General features: G+C 39.3%; 1 protein-coding gene across 1 annotated transcript; it reads right to left on the minus strand.

Moving 5' to 3' along the window:
• Positions 1-3422: 3422 nt before the first annotated feature.
• LOC117298435 lies at positions 3423-18525 on the minus strand. Its single transcript, XM_033781696.1, has 10 exons — positions 18378-18525; positions 15269-15519; positions 14351-14444; positions 13602-13846; positions 12756-12898; positions 10711-12488; positions 9734-9875; positions 8705-8895; positions 6812-6980; positions 3423-5549 (listed from the first exon to the last, which is right to left on the minus strand). Exons 2-10 carry the CDS (start codon positions 15472-15474, stop codon positions 5494-5496), a joined length of 3024 nt encoding a protein of 1007 aa, XP_033637587.1. The 5' UTR covers positions 15475-15519; positions 18378-18525; the 3' UTR covers positions 3423-5493.
• Positions 18526-20210: the final 1685 nt, after the last annotated feature.

Below are 20210 nucleotides of genomic sequence, written 5' to 3' on the forward strand. Positions count from 1 at the left end.
GGTTGGGAAGGGTGTGGTCCCTGGCAACACGGCATCTAACGGTTGTATGACTTCTGACTGGCACGCCGCGAACAAAGATGTTGACAAAATACTAAATAGGGACACCGCTAACATTGGGCTAGATAGCTCAGTTTCCGTAGGTCGTTGGTTCGAATCCCACTCTAGTAAATTTTTCTTTGTTCAGCCCCAAAAATCATTTACAATTTACAGTCAGTTTCCTTTGTGGTTTATTGACATATACATTTCGTTAATCTTGTACCTAACAGGCCTATTACCAATTCAGCTGTTCTGTCTGCCTGAGGTGTGCAACCAAAACATTCACTGCCGAAATATTCTTCAATGAGTTATTTAATACTAGTACTTTTATTTATCATAAAGAACTATGCAAAAATGCTTACTTCAATGGCGGGAATTTCAGTTCCGTTTCGTCGGAACCTTCCTCAACAACCCAACTTCCCTCGGTGGGAGGTCTTCTAGCGGTTGAAGGGGTTGCACGCCGCGGCCTGAGATGGTCTTCATCATCCTCCTCGACGATCCGTGGATGTCCGAGGCAGCAGCATGGCAGCAGGGCAGAGGCTATCGGGTTGAACCGACGCCTCTCCTTGCCCGTCAAGAAGCCGACGTTTCGGTCCTCCTCGGGAGAAAGTTGACACATCTCCCTCCTGAACTCAGCTCTGAGCTTACGTTGACTACGGGAAGCCATTTGGTTCTATAATTTTTACTAAAATTCGCACTGAAAATCGATCAAATCGCTTTGATATATCGCTGTGAAACTCACATTCACTCCAACTAACACTAAAGCATGTTTTGTGTGACAACCACCTTTTATACTGAAATCTTTCCGGCCAAAATATGCAAACTGAGTTGCATTGTGACGTCACAGAACTTTGAAGCGATATTTGGCTTACGCGTCAGTTTTGAAAACATTGCAAGGTTACAGTAACACGCGCTGCACAGTACAAATTTGACAACAATGACGTCACAAAAGCTGTCAAGAGTTTGAAGGCGCGCACATTCTGAAAATGTTGCCCTGCATGTTGTGTTGTAACAGAAATTTATATTCAGAAAATGTCTTGGTTTTTTTTAAATCTTAGCAAGTCTTCGTTTTTTACGTTTGATTGTTATGGTCTTTTCCCCCTATACATACACTTCTGTTTTTAAGACGGTCGTAAACATGGACGTAGCTCACTTTTTTTTTTTTTTTTGATAAGAGAATTGTTTGTGATCAAACTGTTGTCTATCAAAATGGGACTTTTTACGAATGGAAATTCAAGACCTCAAGATCTATATTAAACTGGCAGTACACCCACTGATTGCATGCTACCAAAACACATGTGAGGATAACCTTTAAGTCTCCCGACGATGACTAGAGCGAGCCAGTCGAAATGTTGAGGCCAGTTCAATAACTGAGTCTGCGGTAGTGCAGGATCTTATGAGCTTAGTTTTCCCAGCCTATTTTCTACACCATCCGCCCGGGTAATAGTTAAAAAGCAGGACAGTTCTTTTCAGAACTGAGAAGTCTCCCGAAACACCCAAACAGTCTACTCTGCGGAAGTAGAATAAAGACAGACAGTTCTCTTAGAACAAACTCTACCTTGCAAGTAGACACACACATTGTGTTACCGCAAACCAAATACCTCAACATGCAATTGGCCTACCTTAAAACATTAAACCTTCGAGTTAAACATATTCCATTTTAGCAAGTAGGCCTAAACATTTCTTTGCACAACAAAATTGTCGTCTGAAGTGTCAGAAAGCTCTACTTAAAAGATGCACTTAACTACAAAGTTTGTTTTCTGAATAATTTGTCTGGGACAATAAAACATATCAAAAAATCCAGCATTGGTCGATTTTACAAGCACTAAAATCCATCTTAAGATGAGTCTTCAGAATGTTCATTATAGTGATTTGTAATATGACATCAGATGTTGCTTTATCATTTTGCAACCACCTTGAAGTTGTCCCATTGATATCAATGTTACCAAACCGGGCCTGGAAGAACAACATAGGCTGGTTCCTATTTGCTAAATGATTATTAGCATTCATTATTGATAATCGATGCGAGAATCACGACCTAGTTGGAGGCAGCATGATAAAGCACAAAATCAATCAAAACTCTTTGTGCAATCGTCCCCCAGAAAATTTGCGGAATCTTTCCTTTTACGTAATCCCTTGAATTGTCTGAAAAAAGGAAACCAGTGGCCAGACGACCTACTGAGCGGTTGAGCACAATGAAACAAATATGCAGACGATTTCGAGAATCACCTGTTGCACGTGAGGTAAGAAGAACTGACCAATAGGATTCGCGAACAACATGACGTCAGTACATTCTGTACAAAAATGGCGGACATCGAAAATCACTCATCCATTGTTGTGTGTGGTTTTCTGTTGGCAGTGTGCAGTTGGAGAAAAACTGCACAAGATTTTACAGACGCAAACGGTGAGAGAGCGGATTGCACAAAGAAGCGGAAATGTACATTATACTTCATGGAGTTTGACAGTTGTGATTGAACTACAAAATGTTACTTTGTCGAGCACAAGGACGAATGAATCATTTGAGTCGTAAAAGAAGATGAAAACTTGACTGGAATTTCCGGTTAATATTGAGGATTGGTTTGCGGTGTGTGAGACGTATCTTCTTGCCAGGTAGATTTGTTCTTTAGTGAACTGTAACTATTCTACTACTGCTGAGTGGACTTTCGGAATTCGGGAGACTTCTCAGTTCTGAAAAGAATTCCCTGCTTTTGAACTACTACCTGGTACGGGCGGAAGGTAGAAAATCGGCTGGGACTAAATTAGCTTATAGTGGATCGTTATTAACTTCACTGCCGCGGAGTGAGTGATTGTTTCAACGTTTCGACTAGCTTGCTATAGAAGTCATCGTCAGGAGACTCATATTGGGGATTCGTGCCACAAAAAAGTCCACAGAGGGTGTTAAATCTGGAAAACCAACCGTCCAGTGAGCATGTACAAAGTAACGGTGAGTCTTCTTTCTTTCAGCAACAATTAAAGGCAGTTGACACTATTGGTAACTACTCAAAATATTTGTTAGCATAAAACCTGTCTTGGTGACGAGTAATGGGGAGAGGTTGATGGTATAAAACATTGTGAGAAACGGCTCCCTCTGAAGTGCCATAGTTTTCGAGAAAGAAGTAATTTTCCACGAATTTGATTTCGATACCTCAGGTTTAGAACTTGAGGTCTCGAAATCAACCATCTTAACGATGACCGATTGAGTTCAAATTTTCACAGGTTTGTTATTTTATGCATTATGAATTGAGATACACCAACTGTGAAGGCTAGTCTTTGACAATTACCAATAGTGTCCACTGCCTTTAAAGCTTTCAGAAGTTTTATGGAGCTAGATCTATAATAAAAGAAAATTAAGTCAGCCCAAAATAATGCACATACATGAGACCATGTACAGTTTTTACGAGTTAAAATCTGGGTATAATATAATTTATTTTAGTTTGAATATTGTAACGACTGAGTAGATAACACACCAAAACTTAGCAATAAACTGCTTTAATAGCGTTATTGAAATTTTAGTACTATTTATGACTGTTTATTTTAATGGAAAATGCCGAATCCGACCACCATATTTTTCACTCACTATGACCAATCGATTGCCTTTAACCAGATAGATTATGTTTTTGATCATTCAAAGTAGAACACTACTGAATAGCATACATCACTTTTTCTGACAAAAGCTTTAAAAATTATTATTGACAAAAAACCTTCTCCATAAGTTAAAATATTATATCAATAATTTACAAATAAAGGTTCAAACAAGTTTTCATATAACAAACTATTCAACCACAGTTTGCACGCAAGCAAGAATCTTCTCTTTCATTTCAATGTTTTCTCATATTATTATTCACAATGGTCAATGTTTTGTCCACCTTCTCAGCGAAAAAGTTCATCCAAAATTCCATAAAATTGTGCCCATAAGATCATCTGTTCGTAGCATTCAGTTCTGCTGTAAAGCTTATAATATTTGTTAAATTTGCATCGGGGATAAAGAATATTTATTTGGGTTCCCTTTATACACCGATGTGTATACTCGGGACTTTCCCGAGTTCAATTTCTAATTAAAAATATAAATGCAAATTGATGTATTACGCAAACGCCATGATGATGTCATTGTTGCAGGCTGTAATGACATTTTATTCTAAGCCATGTGGATGTTTTTGAATGGTCAAACAGTAAAAGGTTTTAAAGTGTAATACTTGTTGTTCGAACTAAGTCAAAATTTACTGGAGTGGATTTGATTTGAACCAACGACCTCTGGATTAACGTTCCGGTGCCCTACCAAAGTGTATTGGCGGACTCCCTAAAAAAGTCAATGATCTTTGTTCAGAGTAATATTTGAGTAAAAAGAATTGCCTGTTGCGAACAACTTACCTACCAAAAAACCGATGGTATAAAGGCAAAAATAGTTACATTTGATAACATTTTACAGGGTTACAAAGAATTACGTAAAATATTTACATTATTATCAATTGTCTTAATAAATAAATGATAATGAGATGAATAGTAGTACTGAGACACGTCTTGGAAAAAAATAATATCAAAACAAATATGATAAAAACTACTTTTTTTATAGGGCTTACATACAGCGGCTTGCGCAAAAACCCCAAAGCCATCATCGCAACAACATAAAACAAAGGACAAGAACAATGATGGTATAATAACCCACCGATTAATATAACAGACCAATTAAATCTAAAAAAATAAAATAAAAATAACGATAATAATAATAATCAGCAACTCAAATGTTATCAGCAATATACAAACAACAGCTAAATTCCTCGGCATCTAAAAATAAGTTATTGCACAGCAAGACTCTCTTAATTGAAGCATATTTTTCACTCCATCCTCATATTTCAAAGATAATTATAATTGTACACATTGTTTTTCAATGAAAAACTATTTATATATAGGGAGCGCTCATCAGTTCAGAATGAGAACGCTGGTTATTTATAGACCCCTTGCAGGGCGCCCTCACTGACTCCCTCAAATAATGGAAACGTGCACACAACACTATAGACCTTTACCACGGTGCAGCCATCTTGAATTTCGAGGCTTGAAGAACAGAATAGTCTGGTTCCTAATTGCAAGATGATTACTAGCATGCATTCGAAACGAGGAACATGACCAAGATGGACGCAGCATGATAAAGGTGTACCTTCTGTCTTTATCCGCAATGACAAGGTATTGTCTTTATTATGCATGCATTGAGTTTCTCTCTTGAAGGGGCACAGCAATTTTCCTCTGGTAGGGGCACTTCTATATGAGGAAAATTTAAATTTGTGTTAGAACTTTTCAACGGCACGTGCTGTGGGTAAATTCGAGGCTGGTTATGTATACACATGTAAATCAGTTTTAACTGCAAATCTCCAGAACCATGAATATCATCGATGCGAGGTCAAAGGTGATTATGGACGTGTGCTCAACGGCAGATCTCTGGCGTAATTCACGATCTTCGAACATCTATTGTATGTTGCAGCGCCTCTTTTTACTCGCAGTCTCTTGCATGAAAACTGGTGCTGAAAAAAACCAACATTTTGTTTCTTTAAACAAATGTAACAAACTTAAATTGTTACAAGTCGTATGACGCTGTCGAAATCAGTGACGGTTGAATTTAACGGCACATAAATAAAGTAAAACATTGTTTATACACGTTTCATGGATGGGGGCGTGTCTGTTCAATATATTTTTGATTTTCGTAATTTTGACGATTGACGGGGTGTATTTGTTCGGCGAATTAAGGTGTGACGGAAAGAGCCGATGTGACGATTGCTTCAGTAGAAGTGTTGGAGACCGTGAGGAATGTTTTTTTTTCTCATTCAGATCTTCTACGACTGAAATTTGCATCACGACTAGTTTGAGTCTAATTTGTTTCTTTGCCTATAGACTTGACTCAGTTTCCAACCTAGCCGTTGGTCAAGTCCTGAGTGGCCAGCAGCCGATTTCACGAAACGCTGTAATTAATCCTAACTCCAGTTAGGAGGAGTAACTTAGGATGGGTTCAATGCGTCCTACGTATTTGGATACGGATCTGAACCCGTTCTAAGTCCTAAGATTAATCATAAGTTAGGAAGAGTTTGGTGAAATCGACAGCTGGACAGTTTTGCAGAGCCGCGGTCCTCAAGCGACTGGAACGGGAGACCACTCCCGTGTAAGTTGCTTGGGGACCGCGGCTCTACGAAGCTGTCCAACTCCATAGTTGAGGATTGACAATGAATAACCAGGATTGGTTATTTATTTTCTGAATAACCAAATAAAGAGAAAGCACTGAAAGTTCATTTGATTTCTTCTATTTTGAGTGGTGTCCTCGATCAATGATGTTACGGATGAGTTGTCCCCAGATCTCCCTGTCCCTCATGTTGATATTTCCCAAGCTGTCCCAAACCCAGTGTCTCGTCTTAGTATTAGTTAACGTAAGTTCAAGTAATAAAGGCAGTGGGTACTATCGGTAATTACTCAAAATAATTGTTTGCATAAACTTGGTAACGAGATGTTCATGGTATAAAACGGCTCCCTCTGAAGTAACGTAGTTTTCGAGAAAGAAGTAATTTTTCATATTTGAAATTGATTTCGAGACCGCAGATTTAGAATTTGAGATCCCGAAATCAAGCAGTGAAAGCACACAACTTCGTGTGACAAGGGTGTTTTTTCTTTCACTATTATCTCGCAAATTCGACGACCAATTGAGTTCAAATTTCCAGATGTTTGTTATTTTGTGATTATGTTGGGATACACCAAGTGAGAAGACTGAAGGTGCCCAATGCCTTTAGTTGTAACATACCTGGCGCTCTTCGTCTTGTCGCTCCTGAATTGTCGTCTGCCTCATTGACATCCATGTCATCGTCGTCTTGTGGCTCGTGTTGACCTCTTGCTGACTGCCTTGCAACATCCGGTAAAGAGTCAAAGGTCAAGGTCACCTCTTCCGGTGACATTGCACTCTTATCAGCGTCCTGAGAATGTGTAGAGTAAGCATTAAATAGAAGTTTTACGTTTGGTAATAATAGCAATAAAAACATCAGCTTTGTATAGCATACAATATTTTGAGCAACATTTCACTTCGTAATAATTCGTATAATGTTATATAGACCTTATGCACATGACGTCATTTCAGTAGGGCGCCCTAACCTAGATGTCAACAGGAGGTTGTTCATTGGCCAATTCTGCGCGCCGCGCGTACAAATATGTGCGTTTCGATTGTTTCGTCACTGTTTTTCCTCTAAGATGGCGTCTGGGTGACGTCAATGCATGAGGTCTAATAGAGAAGGGTGATCCGAAAATAACTGTTGTCTTGAATTGAATTGAATTGAAGTAGGCTAATGCGGTCGGCCGGTAATGTAAACAGTCAACACACTCTAAAAACTAAAGAGTTGAATCCAACATTTTATGTTAAATCCAGCATTTTAAAGTATTAGGTCAACAATTTAAGTGCCCGTTTAACGTTTAAAAAGCTGATCCAACAATTCAAAGGAAATTTTTTGAGATTAACACTTAAATTGTTGAATTAACCCTTTTTGCGTTGGATCAAAAAATTAAAATGCTAGATTTAGCTGGATCCAACACTTTCTAATATGTTGTCACTCACCGAACTCATGCAAGTGTTGGAGTCAACTCTTTAGTTTTTTAAAGTGCAGTTGTTATGCCCCTAAATTTGAATCTCAGAAACGCGCTTCTCGGGTTGTGTATTCCTGTTAAAGAGTATTCTTCCTGCGAAGACATATTTTTCGCTCCTGATTTCTCAAAAATGCTTTGTTTTAAAATAAAATTTTCAGATGTTAGTTTTTTTTTTAGATACATATAGGATTGAAAAAAAATCGAACGGTTGCACAAACCAATGGTTTTGAATCACCGAAATCAAATACAGCTTTAAATCATCAAGTTGTTTAAAGCCATTGGACCCTTTCGGTACAGAAGAAAAAGAAGAAAACAAATCACAGAGTTACAAATAATTTACAGGGTTTACAGTAGGTAATGGTGAAAGACTTCTCTTGATGAAATATTGTTCCATGAAATGCTGTACTTTTTGAGAAAACAATAAAACAATATAAATTCTGTTAGCGAGAATTACGGATTTATTTTAAACACATGTCATGACACGGTGAAACGCGCGGAAACAAGAGTGGGTTTTCCCGTTTTTTTCTCCCGACTCCGATGACCGATTGAGCCTAAATATTCACAGGTTTGTTATTTTATATATAAGTTGTGATACACGAATTGTGGGACTTGGACAATACTGTTTACCGAAAGTGTATAATGGCTAAACGCCATTATATAGACCTTTTATAATGGTACGGCCATCTTGATTTTCTCCCATTCAAATCAATGTATAGACGATTGACCTCTGACGTCACTCGAAAACCATAACATGATTCGCGCGCATACCGCCGGGCAAAACCTTTGTATTATTTGGCAGCCAGCTAGAAAGTGTATGCAATCTTACCATGACAACGCGTCTTTTTGCCCGGCGAAACATGACGTATGCAGTGTTTTTTTCAACAGAGGGCGTTTTGAATGTAAACATGGGTCACATCGTCTTTAAGCAAACTGAGGTTGGAATGAGAAATAGTCTGGTTCTTTTTTGAACAATGAATAACATTAGCATTACTGTTATTGGACGCAGGGAACATGACCAAGATGGTGGCAACGTGATAATGGACTATAATAATATGTATCTTACATGAAATATTCTTTGGTATGTCTCAAGCTCCGTCTTGTCTCCTTGGCGTTTCTTGAGCAAACTTTGCAGGTCCGTCTTGAGATCCTCATACTCGATACTATGACCCCTTGGTCCCAACTGCATCTCCATCTTGAGTGCTTTGTTGTAGTATTCTAAGGCGTCTGTGAAGTGTTGGTCAGATGTTTTCTTGTCTAAGGGATAAATAAATAAAACAATCACTGGATAATATTACAGCTATTTATCATGAACTTGTGATAATGTTTGCGGTGAAACCATGTTATAATATTATCTCTCATGATATAAATGTTTCTTTAAATTCACATAATGGGTTTGTACAGCGAATAAATATATATCAATGTTGTTTTTCCGATATTGGACTTTGGATATTCACATGTGAATGATTGTCTACCATGTAAATCAATATTGGACGACATTGGACATTCCCGTGTGTTTGTACAGAGAATGTCTAACTTGTACACCGATATTGGTAGAGTGACGTGGCCGAGTGGTTAAAGGAATGGTACACGTTTGGTAATTACTCAAAACAAATACTAACTTAAAAACTGACTTGGTAACGAGCATTGGAGAGCTGTTGATAACATAAAACATTGTGGGAAACGACTCCCTCTGAAGTAACGTAGTTTTTGAGAAAGAGGTAATTTCTCACAAAAATATTAAAATACTTTTAGCTAGAAGTCTTTTATTCTTATCTGAAAGCACACAAATGCATCAAACAAGGGTTGGGAGCTGAGAAAGATTAATGGGATGTTATTGGCCCAATGACCAGAATGTAAAACGCATTTATACGGTTTATTGTGAAATGCGGTATACATATAAGAATTTGTTGTTATTATTATTATTATTATTGGTTGGATATTAACAGGTTTGTACAGTGTATATCTTTGTACATCGTAAGTGGTTATTATATACTCGCTGTAGGCCTAAAAAATTATATTGGAATGTTCAATATAAAACTAACTTTACCGTCATGAGAAAGAATATCAAGTTTAAACATGTAAATAAAACCACCTTTCTTGATGTATTTATCGCCCAGGCTGTCGTAGAGTGAACCAATGAAGTACAGGTTGCGTGCAGTAGTGGGGTGGATACCTATCGACTTCTCCCTTATTTCAGCTGCATGGATAGCCAGCGGCAAGGCTTTCTCATAATCCTAAATAGAAACAATCGGACAATTCATACTTGTTTTCTTTCTGTAAGTTCTTTGAAGAATCTGGGTAACTGGATCTAGTGCATGAACACAACGAGAGTGTTACGAGAGCGTTTCTTGTTTTCACCCAACCTCAAAACTTATGCCCCAGTTTCCATTCAATTTTATGATTGGCTTTTCATATAGTTTCTAAAATAAAATCGACCAATTATACTATTAGCATTTGGGCCTACTATGGGTTGTGGACCCGGTTCGAATCCCAACTCAGACCTGGTTCCTTACATTTGAATTGGGTTCAGACCCTTTCCTTATTGCGTGGGTTTTCCCCAACTTTGTGGTTTCCCTCCCGTTTCATGTTCACCATCCTGATACTGCCGCTTGTGGTGTTGAGGTGTAAATAAATAAATAAACAAAATAAATATATAAGTGTAATTTTAAAAGCAATGGACACTATTGGTAATTACTCAAAATAATTATTTGCATAAAACCTTACTTGGTGACGAGTAATGTGGAGAGGTTGATAGTAAAAAAACATTGTGAGAAACGGCTCCCTCTGAAGTGACATAGTTTTCGAGAAAGAAGTAATTTTCCACGAATTTGATTTCGAGACCTCAAGTTTAGAATTTGAGGTCTCGAAATCAACCATCTAAACTCACACAACTTCGTGTGACAAGGGTGTTTTTTTTGTCATTGTTATCTCGCAATTTCGACGACCAATTGAGCTCAAATGTTCACAGGTTTGTTACTTTATGCATATGTTGAGATACACCAAGTGAGAGGACTGGTCTTTGATAATTACCAACAGTGTCCATTGTCTTTAAAAACCCAACAGACTCACCTCCATCTCACAGTGGCTCATCGCCATATTCTTCAGAATGAAGGCACTGTTGGACGAGTTGGTCAATCTTAGGGCTCTTGCAAGCTCGTAAGCTTCGTTGTAGTTGGCGATCGCCAACTCAAAGAACTTCTTAGCTTTCCCCTTACGCAACAGTAGATTCTTCTTCCCCATCTGATGGTAACTGGCGCCAATATTGAGCAGATACATAGGTGCGTCAAAATGCTTCTCTGGTTTGCCATCGGTTACCTTGACCAGCATCTCCCATGCTTTCTTGTGATACTCGTGAGCCTCGTCCACTCCGCTGGATAGAAACCCTTCATCGGCCTTGTTGTAGTAGGCATGACCGAGAGCATTCAGGCAACGAGCTGTGACGGAGTGATTCCCCAAGATACGTTGCTGCATCGATAATGCCTGCTTCAGTACCTCAAAGGCTTTGCTGTATTCACGTCGTCCGACTAGGACACGGCCCTTGACGTACATAAGCTGAGCTCTGGCCCTTTCTAAGTCATTCGTGATGCCACTCTCGGTTTCTCTGACCTGGAGAATCTTTAGAGGCTCTTCAACCGTCTCCCAAGCGTCGTCGTATTTAGCCTTAACAACAAGCTCATCAGCGACCCATCCTTGTAGGTAAGCCCAACCTTCGATTTCCTTTCTGCTCAGCATTACTCTGCTACGATTCTGATAATACTCCAAGCGTTTTGATGGCTCCAAGAAGGTTTCGAAGATGCTGTAGAGACCCTCCCTGGTGTCAGGAAGAGGTGTAGGGTTGACGGTTGTCTGTTCAGTCTCATTCACCTTACAACCGAACTTGTTACCCATGTCGAGTTCCAAGTAGTGGAAAACGTTCGTCTTTTCCAACTGAAACTTTGACAGGGCGCGGGAGAAGTCTTTATGACCAAGCTCCGTTAACTGTTTGAGCCGATCATTGATGTACACGAAGAAGCGACGCACAGCGTCTTCGTACGCGACTTCGTAAAGCTTACTTGACTTTAACTTGGTCAAACAAGTGGATCTTACCAGGGGATGTATGTAGTAGTATGTGTCGTCATCGTTTACTCCACAGTCGAAGTCATCAAAGTTCTCTTTATCTATAAGACACCACTTCCTCAAATCCTCCAGGTCATACTTCACCTCGTCTGGTTTATCTCTTCCCAGAATCATGGCTCCTTGTTGTAAGCTGAAGGAGGTCGGGAGCACGGATAATTTCAACAGTACCTCCTTGAGATGCTGTGGAAGTTCCTCGTAAGTGATACTCAGAGCACTCAGGACCATCGGTTGATCCTCGAAGTCCTTTCTCTCATCCTGGACAGCTGTACTGGCTGCTAGAGATCCAGGATCCAGGACTTTAGGGATCAGTGCTGGTATCTTCAGATGCTCTATGAGTTTATCTGGTTGGAACCCGCTGCTGAGGCGGCTCGCTAAGGCACGCAGGGCCTGCGGGTTGTTCCCACACAGCTTAGCAATCTCAAACAATGGCGTGTCATCTCTGGTGCTGTCCCCACCGGCAACAGCTATCCCGGAGGAACTCTGAGCCTGGTCTACCATCTTCCTCAGCAAGTAGATGGAGTCGTGAACCTGCAGTGGCTCAAGCTTCAGCTCGAGGAAGTTTGGCAAATCTTTAAGACAATGGACATCCACAGGATGCCGTGACGTCATGAGGATTTTAACGAACGCGTTGTTCAAGTCTAGAATGTCGGTTATTGTGTTGATGAAATGGTCTCTGCTGGTAGAAGAGGGTCTGATTATATCGTCAGCGTTGTCCAATAGAATGATAGTATCTACAACAAAATAATATTACGTAACCGTGTTTTTTAAGTGTCATTAAAGGGTTCAACTCTTAATTCGGGCAATTTGATTTTTCTCTCATCCCATGTTTGGTTAAAGCCCAATTAAGTTTTGACCCGTTCTCAGAGTGGACGGGTACTGTCAACAGGAATGGACGGGTACAGAATGCCAATACGGTACGGGTTTTGGGTTTTTTTTCTGTGACTTTTATGTAAATGCAGATAATCAACTAAATTAATGATTGATGCCGGAAAATTTACCTTGGCAACATTTCTTTATCCAGTCCTTCACCAGCGGCATGTTGAACTGACTCTGTGTGACTTGCCTTCCCGCCACGCTATTTAGGGTCCACAGCCAAACCTCTTCCGCCTTTGTAGCTTTACGAAGGTTTACACGATAAAGCCTTTAGGAAACATCAAAGATGGTGGTCAATGACGTCATGTGCAGTCCATCTTTGGGCAAGTTCGATCAGTGACCACTAGGCTATGGGTGCGTTGTTTAGCTCCCCTGGGTCGACCCCGGTGCGTGGCGTTTTTTTTACCAGGACGAACGTGGGTAATTATCTGCACACACTCGTCCTGGAAAAAAAACCGCCACACACCGGGGTCGACCCAGGGAAGCTAAACGAACGCACCCAATGTTCCATGGTTTAACCTATGCATGAAATACATCCTGGGTACCGAGCAAAATCGCCCAATGGTCGACAATAGCCAACTTTTAGTCCCTTAATCGTACTTGCTCTATACTGTACATTATTCGTCGGTTTGTCAGTTTTGCAACTTTTCCTCGTTTTGTCAGACTACTAGCTTATTTGTCGGTGGGTCGATTTTTAAGATGCCTGGTCTCCTGTCACCTATTGCTCCTGTGTCCCATTAAGTTAACCATATTAAAATCACTATGGGAGACTTTGGAACGCTAGGTGGCAGCAGACTTACCAGGTAAATTTTCATTGTTTACGTAGTTCTGAGCATGCGCACATTTTACCTGGTAAGTCTGCTGACACCCAGCGTCCCAAAAGTCTCCCATTGAGGTACCATTTTGTGACTTTTAGTGAGGGCGCTCTTTGTATTTAAACCATATGACGTCAAGATTCCATAAAGCTTTACCTAGTGGCTGATTTCTTCTGCTGCCCCTTGTAGATGGCGCAACTTTCCACTGCCAGCTTCGTCTTTCCCGTACCAGCCAGTCCGTAGACCAAAACACATCGACATTTGACATTATTCGTATCATGGAAAACGTCGAGAATTTTACTGACGTATTTGGTACGTCCGACGAAAAATTGATCTTTTCTGCCGAGGAGGATTTCAACGTCTTTAAGATGTTTGCTCCTCTCTTGTTCGTACACTTCCACCTTTGGTGAAAATTAAAAGTACTCGTTGTGTTATGGAACGTCGTTTATTTTATTTTGGCTTTAGAGGGCTTTAAAGTAAATTCGTGTTTGGGCTTTTGGGATCATGGAACCTTGTCTTGTTTGTGTTTTTAACTTGTCACTGCCTCCTGTTTTGTTACGGTGTTTTATGGGTGTTGTTTTTGGATTTGCTTATTATTTTAATGTTTACTGTTTTGTGATTGTAATAGCGTTTGAAAGCAATCTCCTTGTTGTAATTATATAATTATTATTTTATCGTTGGCAGGGGTCTGGTTGTACACATCTCAAGATATACTGTAATTTGTTTGTCCTTCTTGACTACCCCTGTCTAACTTGTAACGCATTGTGTATGATTTAAAATAACGTCCACATTTAAAGAAACTTTGCTTTACTGAGCAAGTTAGAGAGATTTTTACCATGCTTCTTTATGAAAATAATGAACCTAAGCAGATGAAAAAAAATACCTTAAAACATTGATTTGCTTACATATTCTTTGCCCTCTAAGCATCCTGCTGCGTGAAGTAACTGCTTGAGAAAGTCTGTGTTGTCTTCTCCGATGATTCCCATGTCATCAAGGGTCCTACCATTTAGAAAAATAAAATAGAAGAAGGTTTCATCTTCCCGAAATCCCGCGATCTACTACACGGCAGTAGAAAAATAAAAAGCAAGACCAAAGTTAACAATACGTTTTATTTATTTTGGTTATTTCCTCAAAACCTCAAAAAATTGAGAAGATGAACAGATCTATAAAAATTACATCAAGTATAATGTATAAGGGACATAACACGTATATAAAGAAACAGGATAACCCTGACACTCTCGAAAGACCCCCAGACAAAATAAAAAATTACAAAAATCTTTTCGTGCTTAGCAAGTTTGTTGTGCTATACTATGGGCCCCTAATTTCATAAAACACAAATTATGCTCACAGCATCAATAACTTTTCCTTAGCAAAAACAGTTTACCAGCCAAAACACCATACCGTACATTGCGACTGGCACCACGGTCATTTCTTGCCAAGAAAGACCAGTGTTCTCACTTGGTGTATCCCATGATAAGCATAAAATAACAAGGCTGTGAAAATTTGGGCTCAATCGGTCACCGAAGTTGCAAGAAAATGATGAAAGAAAAAACACCCATTGTTGGACGAATTTGTGTGCTTTCAGATAGGAATAAAAGCTTTAGCTAGAAGTCTTTTATTATTTTAGTGAGAAAATACCTTTTTCTCAAAAACTATGTTTCTTCAGATGGAGTCGTTTCGCACAATTTTGTATACTATCAACAGCTCTCCAATGCTCGTTACCGAAGTCAGTTTTTAAGTTAATATTTGTTTTGAGTAATTACCAAACGTATACCTTTCCTTTAAAAGCTTTATGAAATTTGGCCCAGTTAGTATATTCTTACCGAAGTAGTTCCAAAGGTTGTTGTGTGTGGAGTTTCTCTTCCGGCACTCCTTGTCCTCTGCACATGATTTGAGCCTCTGCGAGCTCACAGTTGAGTAGTTCATTCCCCAGATTGGTGAGTAGCTCGTAAAATGGTTTGATTCTCCTTCTGTCGTCGATGGTGGCGCGAGCTGAGGTATCCATACCTGGTTCTGATGCGTGGGCCATGATCAGTCACTGGATTGAAGTTTGCTGGATGATGGCAATAATCACCTGCAGAAAAAAAGATTGTGTGTCATAGAGTCACCATAATGATAGACTTGACTCAAGTCCCAATCCCGTGCCATCGCCAGAAAATCTTGTTTTGTGATGCTCTGGTATCCAAATATATACCTGTTCCGCACGGGACCACATTTTGACGGCGAGCGCGCACTGCTATAATAAATTTATATCCTACGGATTGAGTGCTAGATAGTGACGTTGGTGCGATATGCGTTTGAGGGACCTCTCAAACGAGAACGGGACTTGAAGCAAGTCTAACATATAAATGACGGAGATGAATTTATTTAGCGAGTGGAAAACTTATCAAAGAAACACAGCAAAGGTTTGAAGTTAGCTGGATGGTGGAAAGGTTCGGCTGTAGAAATAAAATATGTACAGATGTGTCTCGAAATCAAATTCGTGGAAAATTACTTTTTTCTTGAAAACAGATTTCTTTGCTAAGCACAAATTTAGTCAGTCACCAGCCACAACAATTAAACTGAATGAAATCCATCTTTCTAAGCGCCTTGAGTACCTTGTAAGACTTCGGTATTTTTATTGTGGTGAACAATCTCCGAAATAGTATTATAGTTTGTTTTTATTAGTTTCCTCAAGTCATGCTTTATCAACTGATGAGACGTAGTTCTCCTCGTCTCGGGGAAACACAAGTAATCAAACTCCAATTACTGTCAATAACTGTCATCGACTTGCATTGCTATTTACATACGTCTTTCTTCACTCGGCCAAGTCTGTAGTTTCAGGCGATGTCATTAAGATTTCTTCTCTCCCATTATCTGGCATAGCTCTCTTTTTAATATTTATAACCAATCTAGCTCATATGGCATTTGCTTTAGCCCTGCTAGTTCCAGTCTGTTTTTAGTCTTTCTAGGCTGTCTTCTCGTTACTAGTGGTCTACATGGATGAAGTATTTCCCCTCAATCTTCTGTGCTTCTGATTTTGCTTATCTATTTGTAGCATTTTGTATGTTACATCATAAGAAGGGTACTATGAAATAAATGTTGACTAGAATGGAATTGAATTGAAGATCAACCAGTTGTAAAATCCACGACTCAGTTAATTATACCGACAGACGCAGACTGGTTATTTAGGGCATTGGTTCAAACAAATAAAATAAAAATAACGACGCTTTTGGTTGCTTCGTCTCATAAAATAATTATTATTTCTAGAAGATTTGGCAATTCTGCCCCAGGAGTGCCATTTATGACATTGCACTGCCAAAACTAGGATGTTTAGATTGACACCAGGGGTGTTGTCACAGTATAGAGAACCAAGAGGGAATCCAAATTAACAACATAATAAGGGTGTTCACATAACACCAAAGTTATTTTGGCAGGAATATTTTTTATTAATTTTATAACCCTATGTTGTAGTTGTTGATTCTTGTTTGGTAACTATTATTATGTGACAGCAGTGCACAGCACCCATTTCATTATAAGCCTAACATTATGATTAACAAAATATTAAGTTTGCATATAAGTTATTGTGGTTTTCTAAATCCCTGTTTTTCAATAAACAGTCAACTTGGAAACCCCATTTGCACCCAGTTTAAAACCCCTGGACCACTGATCACATTGACCACATGACCTCATCATCACCATCATAGCTGTCTACGCATAATCATTCTCTATGGATGAAGTCACATAGCTGCAATTTCCATTCTCAAGTCTTCCCCATGTCATTCTAGTCCATGCATATTGCCCTGTCCTTTACCCGTACACAGCTCCCTCAACAATTTTCCCTCTGCCTTTGAAAGAACAAGGTTCAATTATTAGCCATGAATGAAGTGATATTGTTATTGTGTTTTATTGTTTATTCTGTTATAAAATATTCCGCCGGTGTTTCCGACCAATACAAGGATTTGTATGGGATCCCAGCTAATGAAACGCGGATCCCGTTTCGTTTCGTCCATAAATGATGACACATTTGGAGCTCCGTAGTTAATCGAGTTGTTAATAAGAGCAATTCATATGTTTTTTAAAATCACGTTGGACATTTCATTTCGCGTGAGAGATTCCCGCATGTATCTTAATATACTTACAGTACAATATTGTTTATGAACTGATGGGGGTAACTGCGACATCTCGGCCAAATTTCATAGAGCTGCTAAGCACAAACCTTTGCTTAGTAGCATGACATGTTTTCCTTGATAAAAAACAGGATTACCAACTAAATTTCCACGTGATTTTCAGGATAAGCAAACAACAGCTGAATACCAGTAACAAGCAATAATAACATGCAACAAATTTGGTTGGTAATCCTGTTTTCATCAAGGAAGAAATTTCATGCTAAGCAGTTTTTGTTGCTTAGCAGCTCTATGAAATTGGGCCCTGTTGGTCATGGGTTCAAACCCAGCTGGAGTAGCCCGTGGATTTTAACATAATAATGTGCACATACCTCAATGCAGAAAACCAAGGCTTCCACAGCTCAATCGAAGAGAATATCATATTATTGTTACGGTCGCACAACAAATAACAACATGGCAAGTTCAATACCATAAGGGATAATATCTATTGCATTACGCATAGGCAGTTTGATATGAGCTCCCAGTTTAGTAAATGGTGAATTATTAGAATACAATCCTTGCCTAAACCCAAATTCAAAGCTCAGTCAACAGTATAGTCGCTCAACAAAATCAATTATGACAAGTTCACTACCTAGAGTGGACCTATATGCATTTACGCATAGGCCATTTGTTGGTATTGACATTGTATTGATATGAGCCCCAATTATAATGGTGAATTATTCCAATACAATTCTTGTCCACCATGACCTTGTGACTACAATCGCCCATAGTCAAAAACCGATCCCACACTACATTTTGAAAATAATGGCTTAACTTTAATACATACCTTATCGCTCTTTCCTCACATGCAACGTTTCCGGCATTTACTCTAAGGGGTGCGGCTTCTCAACGTCCGTTAATATATAAATCTACCATACACACTTATGTATGTTTTGTATAGGTGCATGCATGTACACATTGAACCGAAAACACCATATCAAAGCATGCACAGAAGCTCTTCATGTAAACATGTACATGTACAGTTCACTTGCATAGATTATGTATATTAAATTTTACGTGCGTGTCGTATTCCATCTATGCAAGGTTGGAGTGCACAAAGTGTTTACCGCATAATAAAATCTCACGACCTGTAGACCCGACACGTTCAGAGCGCGTACGTAGTTTCAAAAGTAGGCCCTACTAAATCAACACGTATATACTTCATGTTGTGACACTTGATATTAAATGTAAGTAATAGGGGGGGGGGGGGGGGGTGTCCACTGACAGCTTTAACGTCATGAAATGAGCTAAACAAATTAGAACCAGTGTACTGTTTTTTTTCTTTCTTTTTGACGATAGAACACTAAACAACTTTAAATCTTGCAAAACATATTAAAATATGTTTTGTTTTTAATTAACATTTACTACAATTTTTTTTGCAACGTTGAAACTTTGAGAATGTCTCAAAATATTTTGTTTGAAATACCTTTTTTTCAGCGAGAAATGTGATTTTGTCGTTGTGGGGGGGGGGGGGTGTCAGGTTGGCTCGTGGTTTCTTCCCCTGGCTCTCACCTCAGTGGACCTCGGTTTGCATCCCAACTAGGATCGGGGCCTTACAATGTGAGTGGATTGTGTTTTCGTGGAAGTGTCGTGGCCGAGCGGTTAAGAGCACCCGAATTCAAACTCTGGTGTTTCTGATCAGCAGAGTGTGGGTTCGAATCCCCAGCCGTGACACTTGTATCCTTAAGGAAGACACCAACCATTGCTTCGTCCTTCGGATGGGACGTAAAGCCGTTGGTCCCATGTGTTGTGTAACGCATCTAAAAGAACCCAGTACACTTATCGAAAAGAGATGGGGTTCGCCCCGGTCACTTTCTGGCTGTGGCTGCTGTATGCGCCGTAGCACCTTGTGAACCCTTAGAAGGTGCTAAAAGTAGGGTCTCAGAATTCATCACTGCAATAACCAATCTTTCTGAAAGTTTGTATTATATTCAGCGCCTTGAGTACCTTGTTTGGTAGATACATGCGCTATATAAGACTTCGATATTATAACGGAGTTTTAACCATTTGAGTTTTTTTCACGGTCCCTCATCCAAAAAACTGAACATTATTTTCTAATCGTGATTAGCTATCTGTTAAAGGAAGGTTAAATAATTGGTAAGAAACACAAATCGTGAAGATCACAGATTTACATCAAACTTACACGGTATAATGATGATGATAGTATAAAACATCCCTTGAAATATTTTTGTCTGAAATTTCATATTCTGATGAGAAATAGATAATCTAATTTCGCGTTTGGATTTTATCGCTCAGTGAGCGTTTTAGTCCTCTTTGTTTTTGTATCGACGTCATGCAAAATGTGTAATCGGTTTTTCACTATTTTCTTGTGACCCAGATGGCCCATCGATCCCAAACTTCTACAAGTTTGTCAGTTTATGTATAAGGTGGATTACAAAAACTGATTACACTGCCAGCAACTCTTTTGCTAGCGAAACCAATTCTGTAATGTTCTTTTAAGTTTGTGTATAGCCGCAAAATAAAAAACCCGACAAGTATGCCCTACTGACGCTGTTGCAAGGATTGAGATTTATTTAAATAAAGAAGGATTTCAATGACATATGATTCGAGGCATTGTACGGTGAGGTATCAATGTGATTTGGTTTGCGGTAACACCATG

This window comes from Asterias rubens, chromosome 13 (assembly GCF_902459465.1).
Source record: "Asterias rubens chromosome 13, eAstRub1.3, whole genome shotgun sequence".
Lineage (NCBI taxonomy): Eukaryota > Metazoa > Echinodermata > Asteroidea > Forcipulatida > Asteriidae > Asterias > Asterias rubens.